Source organism: Myiozetetes cayanensis, unplaced genomic scaffold (genome assembly GCF_022539395.1).
Source record: "Myiozetetes cayanensis isolate MyiCay16 unplaced genomic scaffold, myiCay2020 scf2-11, whole genome shotgun sequence".
Lineage (NCBI taxonomy): Eukaryota > Metazoa > Chordata > Aves > Passeriformes > Tyrannidae > Myiozetetes > Myiozetetes cayanensis.
Genome location: NW_026087411.1, coordinates 54,188,735 through 54,208,831, shown reverse-complemented (window position 1 = coordinate 54,208,831; position 20,097 = coordinate 54,188,735). Strand labels below are relative to the sequence as shown.

At 42.0% G+C, this 20,097-nt stretch overlaps 1 protein-coding gene across 1 annotated transcript in view; it reads right to left on the bottom strand.

The window, feature by feature from the left end:
- PLAGL1 (PLAG1 like zinc finger 1) overlaps positions 1-20,097 on the bottom strand; it is a 54,626-nt gene that overhangs the window by 21,288 nt on the left and 13,241 nt on the right. The window contains 1 exon segment of the mRNA XM_050316206.1: positions 14,037-14,079. Coding sequence (XP_050172163.1) covers positions 14,037-14,055 — 19 coding nt within the window. The 5' untranslated portion in view covers positions 14,056-14,079.

Below are 20,097 nucleotides of genomic sequence, written 5' to 3'. Positions count from 1 at the left end.
ACAGTCAAGAGAGTCCAAGGGAGCCACAGGACGCTGTAGCAGAGACTGGGGCAGGAGAGGTGAGGCTTCACCACATACAGGGGCTCGTAACCAAGGAGAGGTCAAGAGAAGCATAGAAAGCTCAGGAGACTTTGTCTGGGGAGACATCGGAGATGTCTTTGAGAAAGGACAGTAGCACCATAAGTGTCATATTCTGAGTAGCTCAAGAAGGTTTTCATTTGCAAACACATATAGGCACTTGACTAAATTATACACTCTGATAGTCCAGTCCAAAATCTCTCAAATAAGCCAGAAGTCTTCCTACCCAGTTCTTTGGGCTCTCCATCAATTTTAAATGAGGAGGTAGACCTGTGTGTGTGTCAGGCTGCAGGCACTACAATAGTCTACAATAATTTGGAGACCATATAAGTTTTCTTTTGCCATGGCTCCTAGGCTGCACACCTGCACTATGAGTAGCTGAAGTACATTACTTGTTTTGATAGTGCTACAGATAAAGAACATGCACCTCTACAGCCCTCACTTAAAATGCACAAAAACCAACAATACAGCTGCAAAGCAGATTTTTCTTGTTATACACTGATTTGTGTGCCTGAAACTCCTTTACAGCTAGGCTCCAAGAAAAAACCAATTTCCTTGGTGATTTAACTTAATTGGCTTTTAAATAAATTCCAGAAGACACCCTTCTGAGGACAACAAAATTAGGAGGGCTTCCTGAGCTTACCTACAATAATAGTGACTTTGTCTCAAGTCAAACAGCTCCTGCTTGGAGAGTCATTGTATGCAAACTGCCAAAACACATTACCAAAAGCAAAATGGAGACAAAGAACTGCTGTTAGAGGAAGGATGTGTCTAATCGTAAAGTACACGAACTTATCAATCCATGCCATACCTCTATGATTCATCACTACCAAGCTCCTGAGCAAACCTCCCAGCCTCCCCAGGGCAGTGCCCACCGCAGAGGCCCCAGGGTGGGCAGCTAACAGGTAGGCTGGAAAAGGAAAGCAGGGGAAAAGGGTATTCCTTGGATTGACCTCCAAATTAAGCAGTAGTGCTCCATTAGCTACCCCCCCTTGGTCCTCCAGATCGAAGTCATGAGGTCTGAAATGATTCACACACGTGGGTACTGGGTAGGTACTCCTCTAAAATCAGTGACTGCTATGCATCAGAAGAGGTGTTGAGCATGCCACTGAGCTTAGCAGCCCCACAGATGGCTCCCCAGGTAGCACATCTAAGCTGCATGACAAAGTCCTGAATGAAATTAGCTGCAGAGTTGGAAGTGCTTTTAAGTACCTTGCTAGCATGGCTTGGGATTCTGACCTGGCATAGCTGCACGACACCTTGAAATACCCAGAGCTGTCCAAGGCTTGTTCTAAGATTTTCTATGTTTTTGTTGTTTTTTTGGGTTTTTTTATATGAAACCTGAAGATAACTAGATTACTTAAGTTATTTAAGAGGTATACTGGTATTACATTCACTGCACAGTATTTCTGACTCTACGCCAACATGTTAGTACCCTGACTCAGAATTTATTGCGCTCTGAAAATTGCCAGGTGTACCAGAATCACAGGACTGGAGCACTGCAGACAGAATAAATGGACTGTCCTGGGGAACACAGATCTTCATAATTTCTCTCCCCAAAACTAACAGTGCAAAACTGTCAAGTTTACAATCTTCCTCAGAGATAACTACAGATCAAATCATGATCCTTCGTATTTCAATGTTAAATTACCGATGCCATTGGTGAAGGAATGTATCTGTAGCTGCAGCATGGCACTGGTTTGCAAAGCCTACACAGATTTTGTACCTCTTTTTAACTTGGGTAATTAGGCAAACTGCATTTTTTCAACAACAGCCTCAAAACACACTCTAACCTGTTTTGAAATATCAAGCATCCAGCCATGGAAACAACACACCCTTTGTTGTATTAGCACTAGAAATGAAATACACCTGTTTAGAAAAATCATTTTCTGTGAAGAAGAGTTTTTTCTGCTTTTTATTGGGCACTTTAGTACCTCAATGCTTTTTCAGTTTCCTTGCTCCCTTAAACTATATTTACACAAACAAAATTAATGGGTTCGAGGTCATGTGCAAGCATGCAAGAAAAAGTAAAACTGCCACCATTCCTCTGCTTTGCTGTGATTTAGATGAGCAGGGAACAAAAAGAAATAAATGAGATTCACAGGAGTTACAAGCTGTTAAAAACCAGATCGTGTCATTTACTATACCTTTAGAACAACAGTGCTATATTGTCCCCTAGAGGGTATTTCTTCACTCTTTCTCTGTCTTTGCAGTGATTCTGAAAAAATTCCAAATTGTGCCTTTTTATCTGTCTATAGATACAATTACACAAGCTAATAAATCCTGCAGCTGTTAAGACTTTTACTTTGCTGAACTTCACTGCAGCAGTGGGGAGACAGCCACACACGACAGCCTGGCACGGGTGCAGGTGCAGACTCCGACCAGGTCGCAGGTGTGCAGCCACCACCTTAATCGCAAGGACAAGGTGCTCATCCCCTGCAAACTGCCTCTGGAGAGGCTAACAGAAGGCTACATCTGTACACCCCAAGCCTGGTATCCCTGTGCCTGAATCTGCTCCCACTTCTCCCAGTTAGTGAGAGGCATAGCTGGCACCAGCCATGGCTTTCCCTAGCTCTTTGGGTCATCAGAAAAGTGAGACCCACTGCCTGCAGGATGCACTCTGACCCCATGAGCTGACCGAACGCTGGTAGCCATGTTCCCAGTGAGGAGAATGGGCTGTGAATGTGGCTCACCTGTACCGTCCTCACCATGGTGGCGCTTCCCTGCCGTCCAGGTCTAGGTGACAGCTCTCCTTTGCTTCAGACTATACAGCCTGGCAGCCTCAGTGACCAGCCTGCCTCGCCCTCCAGATGGCTCTGGGGCCAGCCATGCTGCACGGGGACAAGCTCCCGCGGTCAACAGTAGCCAAGCTGGCACAGCAGCTTGGACAAGCTGGACTTGAGCACAGTCAACAATCTGGTTTCCAAAACAGCAGCACTGTCGAGTAGTGTGCCACCCCCACAGGCACAAGCCCAGCCTCGGGGAGAGCTCATTAGCGTGGGCAAGGAGCCACAGGCTGCGGTTACACAGAGTCCGCTGCAGAGATAACAGGAGCTATACATAACCATACTAGGAACTGCAATCACTGTCATGATAGCTCAGACATGCCACCAGCTCCTTAACCAATCAGCAGCACAACATCCCTTTTTAAAACCAGTTTGCTAAAAACTAGATGCCTATCAGGACGTCCTTCCTGCGTTTTCTCCAACGTCTATTTTCAAGAGAGACTTTACAGTACCTGAACACTTCAGCGGCCCACAAGATGCCTGCAGTACAATTATGTCCCCTGTGAAGGCAGAGGTAAATCATTCCTTCTAGAATGTCCACTTTGAGCAAGAAATGATCAGCGTCTGAGCAGCACCTGACATTTGCTGTGCAGTTTTGCAGCATTAGAATTAGCTCCCATGCGCAGAGGGAGCAAAGATCAGTGTACACAACAGTCCAAATCCTAGACTAATTACAATCATAAGATTTGCATAGCAAACAACAGTAATTTATCCCAGAGTAAAACCGTACTGCTCCGTTAGCCTTGTTCAGCTTTCACATAGAGGAACGCTGCAAAAATACTGTCTGGATGTTTTCTGTCCAAGATGCTTTGCACATACCAGTCTTGGCTCCTCTTACGCAAAGGTGCATCAGGTGGTGCACGAGGGTTTCCTGCTCTGTGGTTTGCTCTGCAGCACTCTGTGCTGGAAAAGCTTGAAAACCTTGTTCTACAATATAATTTATTTGGCAAAAAAGTCAAAGTACTCAGTTAGCAAACAGTTAATCACAAGTTATTTTCCCATTATTGTGGGCCACTGACACAATTCCCACTGTAACAAAATGTTTATGAAAGAAGTCTTATGTGTCCTAAGTTCGATGTGCAAAATTAAGCTCTTAATTAATAATTTATTCTATTTATATTAAAGTAAAATAGAACTTGCTATAATTACCAGAATGCAGAATGTCATGCTAAATTTTCTACTGACTGATCTTCACTTTTTAACTGGAATAACTGCTCCCTAATCCAGCACCAAAAGAGGTAAACATTTCTTCAATGTCTCCTTTTCCCATCTATCTCATACAACAAAACCTTGTATTAACAGAGAGGTACAACTGCTCAGCTCTGCATGGAAAAAAAAGAAAAAAAAAATCAAGAAACGACACTTCAGACTGACTTTGCAATCATAATTGCTTACCCGAGCAAAGACTGAAAACTTGAACTTTTGTGTTTGACACAGTGTTTTATTTGGGAAGCAGGTACTATATTTTCCATAACACTGCACCCAAAATAACACCACCCGCAAAAAGAAGGGGAAAAAAAAAAAGGAGTTTTACTCTTACGTGCTTAAGAGGGAAACTTTATAGATTTCAAGCATTGAGTTCCCACGCCTTTGACAGAGGGAGAGCATGAAGCCTCGCAGTCTTCCTGGTGGCACCAGCAGAGACACTGTGGATATGCTGCTGGGGCACTCTCAGCTCCTCACCAAGGCCTTGTGCTGGCCATTGCCATGCCCAGGCTTTCTGGTGAGTGGACAGGAGCTCCTGAGATGCAGGTAGAGGGGGAGGAGGAGTCCTGCTCCTATGCAGGAGTGAGTAGCACCCTGCACGTAAATGCCTACGCCCATTGGGGCCCCCTTTCCATGGGAAGGAGAACAGTAGGTGGTTTGCAAACATCCCAGAAATCACTCTTAATGTTAAACATATTCATGGGAACATGACCTCACGCTCCTAAAATGTAAAACTTTAAAAATTAGTTACTATATTTGGAGACAGAAACAGAGAAAGAGAACAGCAAACATGCCTTACTGCCACCCCACCCCATACATTCAGTCAGACTGGTAGGTCAAGCTAATTCCCTAAAACTCGGAGCCAGCACTGCAGGTGAACCCAGCCCTCAGGCATCCTGACCCAGCCACTCATCTGCAGTGACACTTTCCCTCACCTCACCTCCAACCTCCTCATGCCTCTGTTTTTGTTCCCTAGAAGAATGAAGATTCAGAGGGAGGGCACGTCCCTCAGTTTCCAGCAGTGGGAGATCATCTGTCGAGGCATCTGCTCCTTCCTCACAGTAGTATGATCCTGACAGCACAGCTGTTCTTATGGAAGGATGCCTCTAAGAAGGGAGGCTCAGCACTTATCTGACTGTAAAGAAACCTTCTAACACAAAGCACAAATGCATTTTCCTGGCAGACACAAGTTTCAACATGTAAAGTCTTCAGAACTCCAAAACTATTTGTTACACAAACAAATGCAAGATAACAACAAGTATGATTCATTACTAGTTCCTAATAGGGAGTAATCACGATGACAGTCAAGCACATCTGGGAACAGTTAAGTTTTTTGCCTGGTGTCCACGAAGTACTACAACAGGCATAGCCAGAAGGAATTTAATCAGTTTCCCACAAAAAGTCAGTTTCACACCAATCCCAATGAGGCTACTGTGCTCCTTCTGTCTAGAAAATCTTAGCCAAACAGTTAGAGAAGTCTCAAGGATCACAGCTGGGCTGTGAAATTCAGCAGTTTGATCAGGTTCCTGCAAAGCCAGTGCAGGAAAAGCATATCAGTGCTCTGCTTTATCTTAGAAATTGCCCATGGAAGGAAAAAAGTTACCTTCACTGTTTGAACACCTGAAAGGGCAGTAACTTACAAGTTTTTCCTATAAAATTAGAGAAAAAAACCCTCAAGAAACCCACAACACACAACCCCCACATCAACAAACCAAACAGCAGAGAAAGCATGTAGGTGTGTTTATCACGTTTAACTTCACTGCAGTTTGATCAACTGATTTATCAAAGTTCTTGGTAGGTTCATTCATCTAAAAATGACCTGAGGTCAAAAAATTCATAGATTGATTGAAAGCTAATTTAAAAGATAATCTTTTGCTCGTTATTCTTGGCATAAAACATACATGTCATATTTCCAGTACACCACATGGGGTTTGGTTGTTATCAGAACCCATATACATAACAAGTACAGTTCAAGTGAAATCACCTCCTGTAGTTTACATTTAATAGCTTCTAATCAGCACAAACAAAGAGACTTCTCTCACTGCTAAATGCTGAACACATTTCAAACAATGAAATTCAAAAATACAGTTGGATTTTTCAGGGTTTTTTTTCCTTCTCTCCCTCTCCCTCCACTGTCTGAAGTCATATAAAATTAGATCCAGAAACAGGAAAGGAAGTTAACAGCAAATTCGCAGAAACAACTACTATTTTTTTACGAGTAAGAGCCTCAGTCAGCAGAGCGTGGTCCTACAAGATGCCCCGCAAGAGCCTCCTAAGAGTAAAGCCTTCCTGATGCACTTTGCTCATCTTCTCCAGTAGTCAGACCTGGTGAAAGGCTGTGGTTCCTTGGCTGTAACGCCTTCGTCTTGGTATAGGTCTTTCCTAGCTGCTTCTGTACTGCAGACAGCAAAACTAAAATCCCCCTGTTCACAGAAACACAGACAGCCATCAAGAGAGTCATATTCAAACTGCTTATCATCAACCTGGGGCTCCTCGGCCACATGTTAGACTCCCTAATCTACATCTCCCACAGCACAGATTCTACCTACCACAGCAGAAGAAGCTTTCATTGGTCACAAGCAAAGAGGCCTTTTGGGGAGATTTTTGACAGGCTGGTTGATTTATTTTAGTGTCAGACCTTTCAGCGGAGAATGTAAATGCTACTGCAGCAATTTAACACAGACACCAGAATTTTCCATCTTTTTACTAGCAGGAAAAAACCCCAGGGACATATGTCTTCCTAAATGTATGTATGTATAAATACACATGCACGCAGCCACACACACACACGATATCAAGTGCATTAATACAGCTGACAGTTTTATTGATGGCAGGTCAATACCATGGTTTCAATTCTGATAAACGAAGTGCAGCAATTGTAATGACTAAAGCTTAGTATTAATTAGTTGAAATATTTCCAACACTTGCAACATTCCCTTAAAAGGGAACCTTAGATTGGGTCTCTGTCTCCATCACTGAACTTGGTTGTTACTGGCCACCAAGTCCAGATGCTGTGCAGAGGAGATTAGTGGAAGGCTCAGTGGCAAAAGCTACCTCTCCTTAGGAAATCAGTCCAAATCAATTCTTAATTTTCCACTGAAGACACAACTTCCAATATGGACTCGTGGGAACTTTCCCAGCAAAGATACTAGCAGCTGGGATATATTTCCAGCTGCTTACTAAAAGAAAGAACCAGGCAGGTAGACACACTCTGGAGAAGGAAATATGAGTTTACTGTAGGATGCAATGAGGAAGCCTGGCATGACAGAGCAAGGAGATACTGTACTCATCCCAAGGCTGGAGAACTTGAAGTCTTTAGAGGCAGTTATAACAACATGGAGCAAGCCACAGCTACCGGGAATAAAAGCGCAGTGCAAAAATGATGTGACCCACTTCTGTAGGTATTAGTCTGCACTCAGCTCTACCGATGTGCAAGTAGCCACATTAAGAAAGAAGGAAGTCCATGGGGAGAAGTGAATACATGGACACATAAGACTGGTTAGAGCTGCAACCATGGAGTCTGTCCTGAAAGAACACTCCAATCCATATTACATTCAGTGGAAACTATGCCTGAATAAAACTGGAAAATCAGTTAACTTCCTCAGTGAACCATCCAAACTTCTTATTGATATTCCAACTCACCCAAGAGGAAAAAAAAAAAAATTTTTTTGACTAATGAACCCTAATGTATATATTTAAAATACTGAAATGAAGGAGTCTTCTTTTAAAAGCATTGGCTTTTGTAAATGAAAGGTCATTAACAGCTTAGCAGAACAGCTTTAGCTCTTATTATGCATCCACTTCATAACAGAGGTTACTGCCAACAACTTCTGTTATTCCCTGCCTCATTTCCAACACGAAAAACATGCTTGATTCCCTGTTCCTCTGGGAAAAAAATCAGTAGGATACTCTCATCCTTTGCCTTTATGACCCTGTTATATTATTCTTCTCTTTCAAGGCATGAAGTGATTTCTTAAAAAAAAAAAGGCATTGGGAAGCTCTGCTGCTGAACAGACACAAAAATGTATTTCTGTGAAAAGAATACTCACACATGCAAGTCGTATCTACATATCCATTTACCTCTTTTCTTTTTCCTAAGATCTAACATTTATTTGTATTTTTCTACACTAAAGACTTTTAATGAGAACCACAAGATGATTACCTAATGTCTTGACTGATACTGTAGTAAAGAAATTAGGTCCACCTGAGCTTCTTTAACAGACCGACTAAGAAAGGATAATAAAATTGGCAGCAACAGATTAGGCAGCAGTATAGCACATTTTCCTTACAATGACTATTCCCCTCAGGCATAAGGACAACCTTTACTCTGCTTTCTAAGAGTAATATAGAAATACTGAAATACAAAGTACATGATTACAGATTATTATAGAAGAATTGCATGAGTTGTAAAACTTTGTGGTTTTAGAAAAAATTGCAGATTTTTTCCCACAGATGAAGCTTTCTAAACTCAGATTGTATCTCCATAAAGCCCTATTTATTCTACTGCTGACAGTCATCTCAGTTTGAGATCAAATAAAATTCAAACATTTTTTCTATATTTATGATTAATTTATAGTTTCTTTAAATTATTTCCAAAAGTCACAGACACACAAAAGTAACAGTAGTCTTTATTACTAGAATCTAAGAAGCAATCTTGCAACACAAAACTGCAAGGAATTTGCTCCTGTTTTCATACATTCCTAGCTTGAAGAACAAGATCAAAGGATGGTAAAGGCATCACCCTGGGGAATATGCATCATTCCTCAGATGTGTATATGTATATGACATATGTAATATGTCATTTAGCATATATATTTACTTTGAGCTGTGTATGATTACCTATCCCACCTTGTACTTGGTATATTTTACTCTGTTGGTTGGAAATCAAGTATTTTATACTTCTTCCACTTCAGCATTGCCAATAGGTCACATTGATATTAATACTTTGTAAAGATCCTTATGTTAGAAGAGGCAAAGGGACAACTGTGATACCAGAACATCATTATGCGCCTCCCCACACAGCTGGCTAACCACCTTCCAGTCCAGTGAGTTAAACATAACACACTCTGCCTTGTCTTATCACCCAAGTAACAGAGAACAAGTGCCACCTTCCGTGTCACACATGAATCATCTACTTTCTTCTCCATTATACCAACTAAAAAAGCCCCAATCAACTGAGCTTTCCACAACCGTAATTCTTTTCTATTTGCACCATTAAAAGTACCCAGAAATCCTCCCTGGTCAACATTTTTATAACACATCTAGATTACAGCATTAAAAGGACCTACAAATGTATCTCCTGTCCAACTTAAATGTTAACTTTAAATTAGCTTTAAATTTTAATGGCTTCCAATGCCTATCATGCATAAATACACTTAAGTGAGGTCTAAAAACAGTCTGGACCATTTGGATAACAGCAATGTCAACAGAGCCCACAAACATTGCATCTGCCTGCTTGAGTTCACTGTTTTTACATCCTAGTCAAAATTGTAAATGCATTTGCTTTTTTTTGCTTTTCTCTCTGAAAATCTTGGAAACTTAAAGGCAAAGCCACAAGCAAACATGTTGATGCTATACAGTTAAACAATGTATTTTCATTTTAAGGATCACAAAGCAATTTAAAGAAAGCATATTTGCATATGGAGCCCAAACTCTTCCGAGAAAAACAGGTAAGTTATATGCTGGGAGAAGAGCAAAATGAGACAAAACCTAGTAAGATTACCGGCTCAAAATCACTCAAAGAAAAAATGTCAGACTGAGGAACACAAACTATTCCAACAGACCATGAAACTTCCCAAGCACTTCCCCTGAAATGAGGGGAAGTTACTCAAAAGTTTTCGAACTACTGCACACGTGCACAGACACTTTACATCAGGTTTGCAACATAAACACAGCAATTCCTACTGCATGTAAGAACAAGGCAGCATGATGGCAATTATTCAGTTCAGAGCTTGCCCTTACACTTAAAATAACAAAGGAAGAAATAATGTTACCTAATTTTTTTCCCTGCAATCGTAAGTGGGCCACACCTGAAAGTTGTAGTTGCATGAGCCCAGAAATCTTTTTCTTCAGTCACCACAGAAACTAATATAGGAACTCTAGTGATTTGTTCCCTTGTTTTCAGTAAAAAATTTACATATGAATTACACACCAAATTCCTTCAGTCTAATAAACTGTTCTGAACTCGCATGAACAAAATACCGCTTCTTCATTATCATCCTCTTCTTGCTGCTCTTTGCTGTATTTACAAAAAAACCTGTATCTCTAAAGCTAGCAGCATGCACAGTGGTTAAGTCTATCTCTTGCCCTGATTCCATGGATGGAAACAGAAGTTTGGAAATATATCCTTACATTTCAAAGGATTTTAGATTCCCAGATTTCCTGCCAGACAGGCCTGCTTGTTAAGTCCCTGCCTTGTGTGTAAGTATTAACACAGCAATTTGTACTAGTCAAGAAATCATCTGATGCAACTGAGCTGATTCTCAAAGGCATAAAAAAATTGCATATAATAGCCTACATAAATTACTGATGTTCGGGATCTGACTGGAAGACTGAAATACTGAAGTATTTTCTGTTACTTTTCATATTAATTAATTACCATTAGAGAGAGAACAAAGAGCACACACAGAGGCTAGAAACAGCACGTGAGTCTCCTAGGTGTTTCCCGTGACAGAATACAATTCAAATATTGTTTTTGCACTCAAGAACAGAAATGCAAACATTTCATAATTTCACTGTGTATGGGAAATCAAAACAAACCTTACCTTATTTAAAAATATCAATTTTAGTAAAAATTCAGGCTGTGCTAGTACAGGGTGGCAGGAACCAGGCCATTCTCCTTCGGCAGATTTTTCCAAATGCCCCTGTGCTCAACTAAGTCTAACTCCACTCTGTTTTGTTTCCCCAGGAGGACCCATTCAGGACCATGTGCTCCTTTTCAGCTGTCAATAAACAGAAGCGGTGAATTCCCCAGCGCTTCACAAAGCTAGTTAGGCATAGCCATTCATTTCTTTGGGAAAACAGGGCATTGATTTCAGCAAATTCCCAGGGAGCAGCTACAACAAAGAGATCAAAGACCCACCTCCTTTCTGGCCTGGCTTTGGCCGGCTGGGCTGAGAGGAGCAGCAACAGGTTTCCGAAGAGCAGGCTTGAGCCCCACTGACCACTGCATGCTCCATTCACACCCGTCACCTTCCTACATTCCCGGGACAGCCCCTGGCGCTAACCGTGACAAACCCCTACATTCAGGCAGCATAATATACTGCACACTAGTTCATCCAAGGATAAAAAGAAAAACAAGCTCCAAGGGAAGTCTGCTGCTTCCCCAACCAGTCGAGCCTCAGTAGCTGCCAGATTTTCCATAAACTCCTTTTTTTGTTGTTTGTTTTTTTGTTTTCTAGCTTCTCCATCTAAAACAGAGAAACACTTGCTACCTCAAATTCATTGTGCTGAAACTTCACTGGAATGTTGGCTTTTTTGGTTTATTTCCATGAGCTTGAAGACTTAGCTGCTGGAGTTTGAGGTCTAGCTGCAACAGCCCTTGTATTGTGCAGCCATGACATTTTCTTTGTGCAATTTGCCCAGAAAGCAGTGGTTTTTTTCCCCAGGAAATTAAGGGGGTTTATTCTGGTTTGGTTAGATTTTTTACTTTTTTAATTATGCATCTTGTCTTCATTAATGTGACCTGGAACAAGATTTTTAATACTAGAATTTGACCTTGTATTGAACCAAGCATTAGGAAAAGATGATGCTGTGGACAAGCTTAAGGACTGGTGGTTAGGCTACACATCTACTACTAAACAGTAAGAGACGGAGATTGGTTCTTATGGTGCAGTGACCACTTGGCATCAGCTCCATGTGTCTAAATGCTCCTCATGTCCTTCTCTCTTCCCCAACAAACAGTCTGGTTATATCCAAATTCCCTACCTGGAACACAGGCTGGTAAATATTATCCCCAAAACACACCATAGTGTTGCTTGCTAGCATAGGACAGTACTGAGCTCATGGGCTGGCTCTGAAATATTTATTCATATAAATAGAGTCTAGAGTCACTTCACATCTGTACAGATCTGCTGTTTTATTCTTTAGCATTCTCCTGTGCACTGACATTTTACCAAGGCACTGCCTGGCTGTCACAAGTACCACATGCCTGTGTACTCCCACCAGCTTGAACTTGTAAAGGCCCCTCAGTGCTGGTACTGCCTCGGGGCCATTCTCACATGTCCAAGTAAGAAGACAAATCTCTATCCCACTAGCATGACCAAGTATCACAGGACCTGGCACAGTGCAAGCAGTACAATACTGAGAAGACCTGGGACAGGTGGTAGGGATGACTGACCATTGCACAGAAGATAGCTGAGGACACCAAGAAATACAGAACTGTAGAATTAGCAAAGTTGCAAGAGCCCTGTGAAGATCAACTAGGTCAGCCTCTTGCTGAAAGCAGGCCATTAAACAGCATTACCCAGGGCCTTGTCAAGCTGTATCTCAAATACTTCCAGTGAGGGACACTCCACCACTTCCCTGGGCAGCCTATTTGAGGGTTCAATCAATCCCACAGTGAAAATACTCCTTGCATACACAAGCATCTCCCCTGAAGCAACTTGTGACCATCATCTCTTGTCCTGTCAGAGCATATTTGGGGAAAGGGTGCTTCCAACTCCTTTTCCAAACCACCATTTTGTACTGGAAGACTAGTTCTATGACTAGATGCCCTTGAACCTTCTCTTCTTTGAGGTGAACACACCCAGCTTCTTCAACCTCTACTCAGGTGACAACTTCTCTAACCCACTGATCATCGGGAGAAACATGAGAGAGGTACTGAGCTGAGAAAAGAAAAAATAAACTGACAGGGCATAAAATTGCTAAAACAGACAAACCAGCTTAAACATCTGAGCACAGTTGAGGAGTCTTGACCCCAACTACTATGCAAGTCTCTCCATTCTTTAAATTTTCACTCCTGACAGAAGTTCTGCCTGTTGTATACAGTACAGTCAGGTATACCACATTCCTTATTTTAGACTTCTCCATGTATCTAAATGGCATTTAAGCATGCCCCAAAATTGCCAGTTCGCAGTTAAAGCTCAAAAAATGCACAAATAACTCGATCTTGAAGTACAGATATAACCCTCAGAGATAAATGCTGCCACGCAGCCACTGATGGGTTTATATCTATTAACTGAATACAAACATTAATTAAAAAAATATTGTTTTCTTTTGTTCCTCTGAGGAAGTTTTAAGGAATGATAAAATTGGTTTCTGAAATTCCCCTCTCTTATATTGCACAGTGTGCAGCTGGGCAGCCCTTGGAAGCAATGATAAAAAATGGCAGCTGAGGCACTGGAGGGACTCCAAAAGAAAGCATGTAGATCAGATCAATAAGCATAGAAAATGTGCTTAATGCTTCAGATAGCTTAAGCTGGAGTGAGAGAGTGAGAGTATTGGGGAAACGTGTGCAGCAGTCTTTTGTGGTAGTTACGACAGCATAGCATAAGGATATGCCATTTGTATATTCTTTTCTGTTAAAAAGAAGGATGGATAATAGTGATGAGGAACAAGATTTGGATATGACTGGGATAATGACACGCTGGAAACACAGGAGTTAAATTTGCAAAATGATTAAAAAACCCTGTACACATCACTCTGTAGTAATCTGGGATGGTATTTGTGCCAAAGATAGAAAAAACATTTTAGACAGAATTGTAATTTTAAATCTCAATGAACCAGTCTGTTCTTATACTTGAGCCAGATTTTTACAATTTTACTCATATTAAGTCATGCTTTACTCCAAGAATAATCCTGTTGATTATAATGGTAATATTGTTCGACAGATGTCTCAGAAGAAACACAAATGTAAAAGCAGACTTTATACTTCAGATAAAAGACATGAACCATGAGTACATCTGGGAATCTGATAAAAACATATGGTGCAAAAAAATCACTGTGGGATAATGGAAATGTACTTACAGAGCAGGTCTGTTGACATGTTTACAGATCAGGCAAAGGAAACCTACAAAAAATAAATGAAAAAAGAATTATCAGTTTTCTGACCTAGCACTATTCATGTTTATATCTCATGCTAGTAATCCTATACATTGTCTTTTACTTCTTTAGGAAATAAGGAGACTATATATACAGAAATCTAAAAGGAAGAATTTTAACTTGCAGAAAAAAAGAATAAATCCATCTATTTTTTTATTCCTTAATAACTGATTTCACTTCATTTCACAGACAATGTGAACTGACAGTATTAATGTAATGCATTTTAATTAAGAGCAGTTTGCTGTAACTCACATCTTCATTAACATTTATTATTAAAACAGAATTTTCAGGCATGGTGTATTTTACCCCATTGCGTGCCGTTCTGTGTTCAAGCCTGCTATTTCTGGTATTCATCCTAACAGTCCTGACCCTTGCAAAGTCAAAAAGAATATTAACCAAACACAGGACAAGACATTTCATTTGTTCTCTTGAAAGACTTCTGAAGACTTCTAGTTTTCTGCTGAACTAATTTATCTTGTTCTCTTCCAATTCATCTGCTGGTTTTTGACTGAAATTTTACTATAAGCATATAGGAGCAGAGTCTGAGTTTTCTGTAGCTGTCTGAGCAGTCTCCAAAACAGGGGGATCCCAATGAGTGAATAAGGCTACTTGGAGTAGCAGAAATAATAATGCATATAACAATAAGGGAACACACAAGTAACAGTACAAATCACATCAATATATGCCATTTTATGTCCTGTACAAAACTTGAAAGTTTCAGGCAGTGTTTGAAGGTGTGTGTACATGATTTAGAGCGAATGAACGAGGTTCAGCTAGGTGGAGTGCTGGGTCCTGCACTTGGGTCACAACCCCATGCAGTGCTTCAGGCTTGGGGAAGAGTGGCTGGAAAGTGGCCTGGCAGAAAAGGATCTGGGGTTTCTGGTTAACAGCTAGCCAAACATGTGCCAGCAGTGTGCCCAAGTGGCCAAGACCAATGGCATCCTGGTCTGTATTGGCAATAGGGTGGTTAGCAGAACTAGGGTAGTAACCGTCCTCCTGTACTCAGGACTGGTGAGGTCACACCTCAAATCTTGTGTTCAGTTTTGGACACCTCGCTGCAAGAAAGACATTGAGGTGCTGGAGAGTGTCCAGAGAGAAGGACAATGGAGCTGGTGAAGGGTCTGGAGCACAAGTCTTATGCGAAACACCTGAGGGAGCTGGGGGTGTTAAGGCTGAAGAAAAGGAGGTTCAGGGTGGACTTTATCGCTCTCTGCAACTACCTGAAAGGAGGCTGTAGAGAGGTGGGAGTTGGTATCAAGGGACAGGGCAAGAGGAAATGGCTTCAAGTTACACCAGGGAAGGTTTAGATTGGATATTAGGAAAAATCTCTTCACCAAAAGGGTTGTCAAACATTGGGCAGGCTGCCCAGGGAAGTGGTTGAGTCCCCATCTCTGAAGGTATTTAAAAGACATGCACATGTGAAGCTTAGGGATGGGGTTTAGTGGTGGACTTGAGAGTGCTGGGTTTATGGTTGGACTCAGTGGTCTTAAGGGTTTTTTCTTAAATGATTCTATTATTCTATGAAAACTTGACCTTGATGAAGACAATAGTATTTTGTTGCTGACTGAAATGGATCAAAGAAAACATCTTAATTTCAAAAAATACAATGATTATTGGTAAGATACTTACAAAGTAATTGGAGATGGTTGGGAGAGCTGAGGGAAGGGGAGCATGCAAGAAGGCAATAAAGATGACAGGAAAAATGGATAGCAAGGAATAAGGAGAACTGAGAAGGAAACAGACTCATAAGAGTGTAAAGCAGTGGTAAGTAAGGTGAATACAGAGGATGATGAGTTAGAGGGGAGTTGGTGGCCTGCTGATGACAATTTGCCAAAGAAGAAGCTGTGACTTCAGGTGTCAGGATGAGGAAGCTGAGATCCAGCTATCTGCTGAAATCTAGAAGCACAGTTTCATGTTTGAAAAGACTAAGAGAACACTTCCAGTGATCGACTGCAGGCACCTAAGTTGCCATCTTAGCTTGAGAATATGTGTGTGCCTGCAACCATTCTGCAGCTATGCTGAGCGCTCTCCCAGCATTTACTCAACAGTGATGTACATACATCACTACTGGGCAATATAAGAAGTATGCTGATTACATTAGCAAGTTGACAATCAATAAACTTATAAATCCTCATTTAAGTGCTTGCAGACCTAATCCCAAGAACAAGACACATAAAGTTAGTAAATCAGACTCGCCGCCTTACCAGGTGTCTCATTGCAACATAATCAAACCCCCAAGGAATCAAACTGTAAATTCTAGCATAAAATACAGTAGAGAAAATATATTTTATAGATGCTTTGGACTCTGGAATTTAGAAGATTTCTGATGTCAAAATATAAGGAACTGCCTGGTCTTTCCTTCCCACATATCTTCCTAAACTTATCTTTTAAGCCTATGCTGCTTTCACCAAACAGAAGACAAGTACAAGCTTTGCATTTTAAAAAATTATTTGCAGTGGTGGGTGGTTAGGGGTAGTTGACAAGTATACTATAGCCTTTATTGCAGAAAAATTCATATTTTCAACACAAACCCAAAAAGATCCCTCCCACCTCTGGGCTGCACACATTCCCTAGTGGGATAAAACTAAGAGGAAGCAGCTCATCAGAAAGTCTCATCAGGGAAGACACTACAAGGAAAGATGCTTCAACTGCCCATGCACAAGCATCCTGTGTCTTTTAAGGTGCCCAAGGACATCTGAAACACCCACATGAGTTTGACAGAGATACTACTGGTTATAAAGGAAAAAGAGTCCCTCCTGGACAAGGAGCTAAAAGCCAGGCAAGGCTACACAGGGTATCTCAGAGAGTATTAGATACTTACATTTCAGCAAATTAATCAAGTCCTACAGTATTGAAGTCTGTCTGTTTTTACAAGAAGTCAGGCAGAGAATGGGCAGATTGCTGGTAAATCACTTGTGTCTGAGATCAAGGGGACTGCAGATGAGGCATGAAACACAAGCGCCTGCACATCAACTTCTCTTCTGTAACCTCTGTCCTCTACCAAAACAGCTGCCTCTGGTGAACATACAGCTCATAAACTAGCTTTGTCTCTAACTGCGACTGTGTGCAGCTGGGAGAAAGGAGCAGTAAAGGCACCCACATGCTAAAAGGACATCAACGAGTCTCCTCTTTCCAAGTGAAGACAGGCATGCTGGGTGCATGCCTCCTAAGCAGCAAGCGTCCTAGTCTGATTCCCATCATCCAGAAAACACTTCATTTCTGAAAAAGATCTACTCTGAAGTTTGATTCCATTCTGGCTGAGAGCAAGACACTTGTCCGTGGTGTTAATTGCTAAAAATTTGGGCCTTGCAGAGGGAACAGTGGACTCTAAGAGTATCCATATGTGACTGTATATGTACCAACCTTTGCCACCTCCAGAAACAGCAGGCTACATGTTGCCACTGTCAATGCAGTGCCATCAACTAATAAAGAGTTCATCCCCGCTGCAAGGAATTACTAGGCAAAATGATTTCACTGTGCTGGCATTCAATCTGCAGGGCAATTATCTGGTAAACCACCGCAACACAACAAGCTCTTCCCTCCCACATGATCTGAGTCAGTAGTATACCTTCATCCTCCCACATCTGATCTGCAGCAGTCTCCTATCATGAGGAAGTCCAGCTTCAGTCTATGCCCTTCCCGTCCTCAACAAATCTGCCATCCAACCATGTTGCAGTGACATGGTGGTCTGTGAACACCCCAGTTAAGGTTTGGTTGAATTGTTCTGTGATGTCACTTCGGTGGTAAATCACCAAAGTATTTGTCTCCACAGGCCATCAAAGCCTGAGAAGTTTTCTTTTCCCACCCCTGTACAGTCATCTGATGAAGCACTACTAGCAGCAGTAATCCTACAGTGTCCAAGTCCAGCCCTTGGGAAAAGCACAGAGACTACAGACCAAGAGCGAGGACCTCTGTGAGGGCATATCAGCCACTGCAACACAGGCCACGTGCAGAACAACAGAGCAGCAGCTGCACCAACACAAGGTACTGCTCATCTTCCAGCAGCTCATCTGGACATTATCTGTGTCAGGTTGAGGATAAGAACCACAAGGAGTATTTGCAGAGGCAAGAGAATGTAAGCAGAACTACAAGCTCCTTCATAAGCTGTGCCAGCTCTTCCCTGCAGTTATCCTCAGAACGGACCCAGAACTGGCTGTCCTCCTAGCTGCAGAAAACCACCACCATAATACTTCCTTCTGCTTCAAGGGTACCCTTTGTGCAGTGTATTGATCCCTGACCAAGGGGTCTCCAACACATGCAAAGTCATGGCAGCCACATATGCTGTGCCAACCAGGCACATTCCCTGGTGGTTTCTGGCCACATCAGTCACTTGTCCATCTAAACTCAAGTGGTTGGTCAGTGACCATGCTGGCCTCAGTTTCACATTGGTCAACATTCTGTGTATTCACCCCTTGTAAACCTTACTGACGTATCACATTGACCTTTAGACGAAGCGGCGTAGGTATACTGGCCAAATTTTTCTGTGCTGCCCACAAAGCCAAAAGAAGTTGTTTGTGGTTGCTCTTAAATATCATCATTTCTCATCAACAAATGGGCAGAAGAGAAGGAGAAGCAAGTAGGTGACATTTCCCATACATGAAAATTGCAAACCTGAAAATGAGAGGCAAAGTCTAATGAGGTTCTTACAGGGTTTCAGGTATCAGGAAATTAATTCGTGCATTTAGGTGAGTTAAGTATAACAGATGGTTAACAATCTATGGATGGCAAACCAGTGATTACAGGCACACTGGATGATGAAAAGTTCTGTGCTTTGTAGTGGTGTAAAGTGGTTAAGCACTAGTTAGAAGAAGGAAGGATGGGTTCTGCACTGCCTAGAAGGACATGTCACAATGTGTTTTGTGTAGGAGACAGGATTTTAGGGTTTCGGTTTTTACACTTGTTCCACCATTGCCAAAAATGCATAGACTATGCATTTTGTGTTTTATAAGTGACTGCAGTGGCTACACTGTGGGCATGTATGACTCAGGATAGATACACACGATGGCAGTGAGATTGCCCTGTGATGTCCAGGGCTCCCAGTGGGAAAGGCAATACCTGTTATCTATGCCGTTCTGATGCAGAGGATGTGGGCATAATGAAACCAGACCACCAGTTTCGAGGTATGGTCCACAAGGAGGACCTATATGAGGATCGAGATCACTGATGCACCAGAGGAAAGGTGACTCCCTCAAGAAAATGCATAGCAAGGGAAACAAGCTTGCACAGGACCTCTGCAACTGTTCATGATGCACAAGACATCTGTGAAGGCTGCAAGCAACAGCCTCGATTACTACCGTGCTTACCAGTGGTCCGCACTGAGAGGCAGTGAAAAGTGCAGCAAAGACCCCACTTTCTACAGCCACTGCAAGTCACTGCAAATTTCTAGGGAGATGACATTATTTTACCAAACAACACTTGTTTCACCAGCCTTGAAGCTCATCTTCACCAGAGACAACAAACTTCATGGCAAGGGAAGCCAGGAAACTTCTCTGTGAGGGACCTTTGCAATGTCTGCAACGTAAGACTACAACCACTTGTTCAAGACAGCTGCCCTGCATACAACACTCATGTGGGTTCATATGACAGAGCTCTTCCACTGACCTCTCTTCTAGAAGACATTCCCTGTCATCTTGCCATAGAAAACCAGAGGGAAAGCAGGCACCGACGTGGGAAGAAACTTAAGTGGCAGCAACAGGAAAAACTTTCATACTGCCACACTGACACTGTGGGTGATACCCTTGTGCTTTCATCATGATGCCATCTGCAGATGACAAGAGAACACGCTGTCTGCAAAAGAGACCTATACCATGCACAGACAAAGACCTGGATCATAGCTTTTGAATTATGAACACACTGTGAGAGGAAACACAGTTGTTCCGAACCAGTCAGCATCTGCCACCCACCAAATCCTCAGAAGTTATTACAGGATTACTTACATTGTTTTCTACACAAAAACAATGTCAAAAACCAATGACAACTGTCAGCA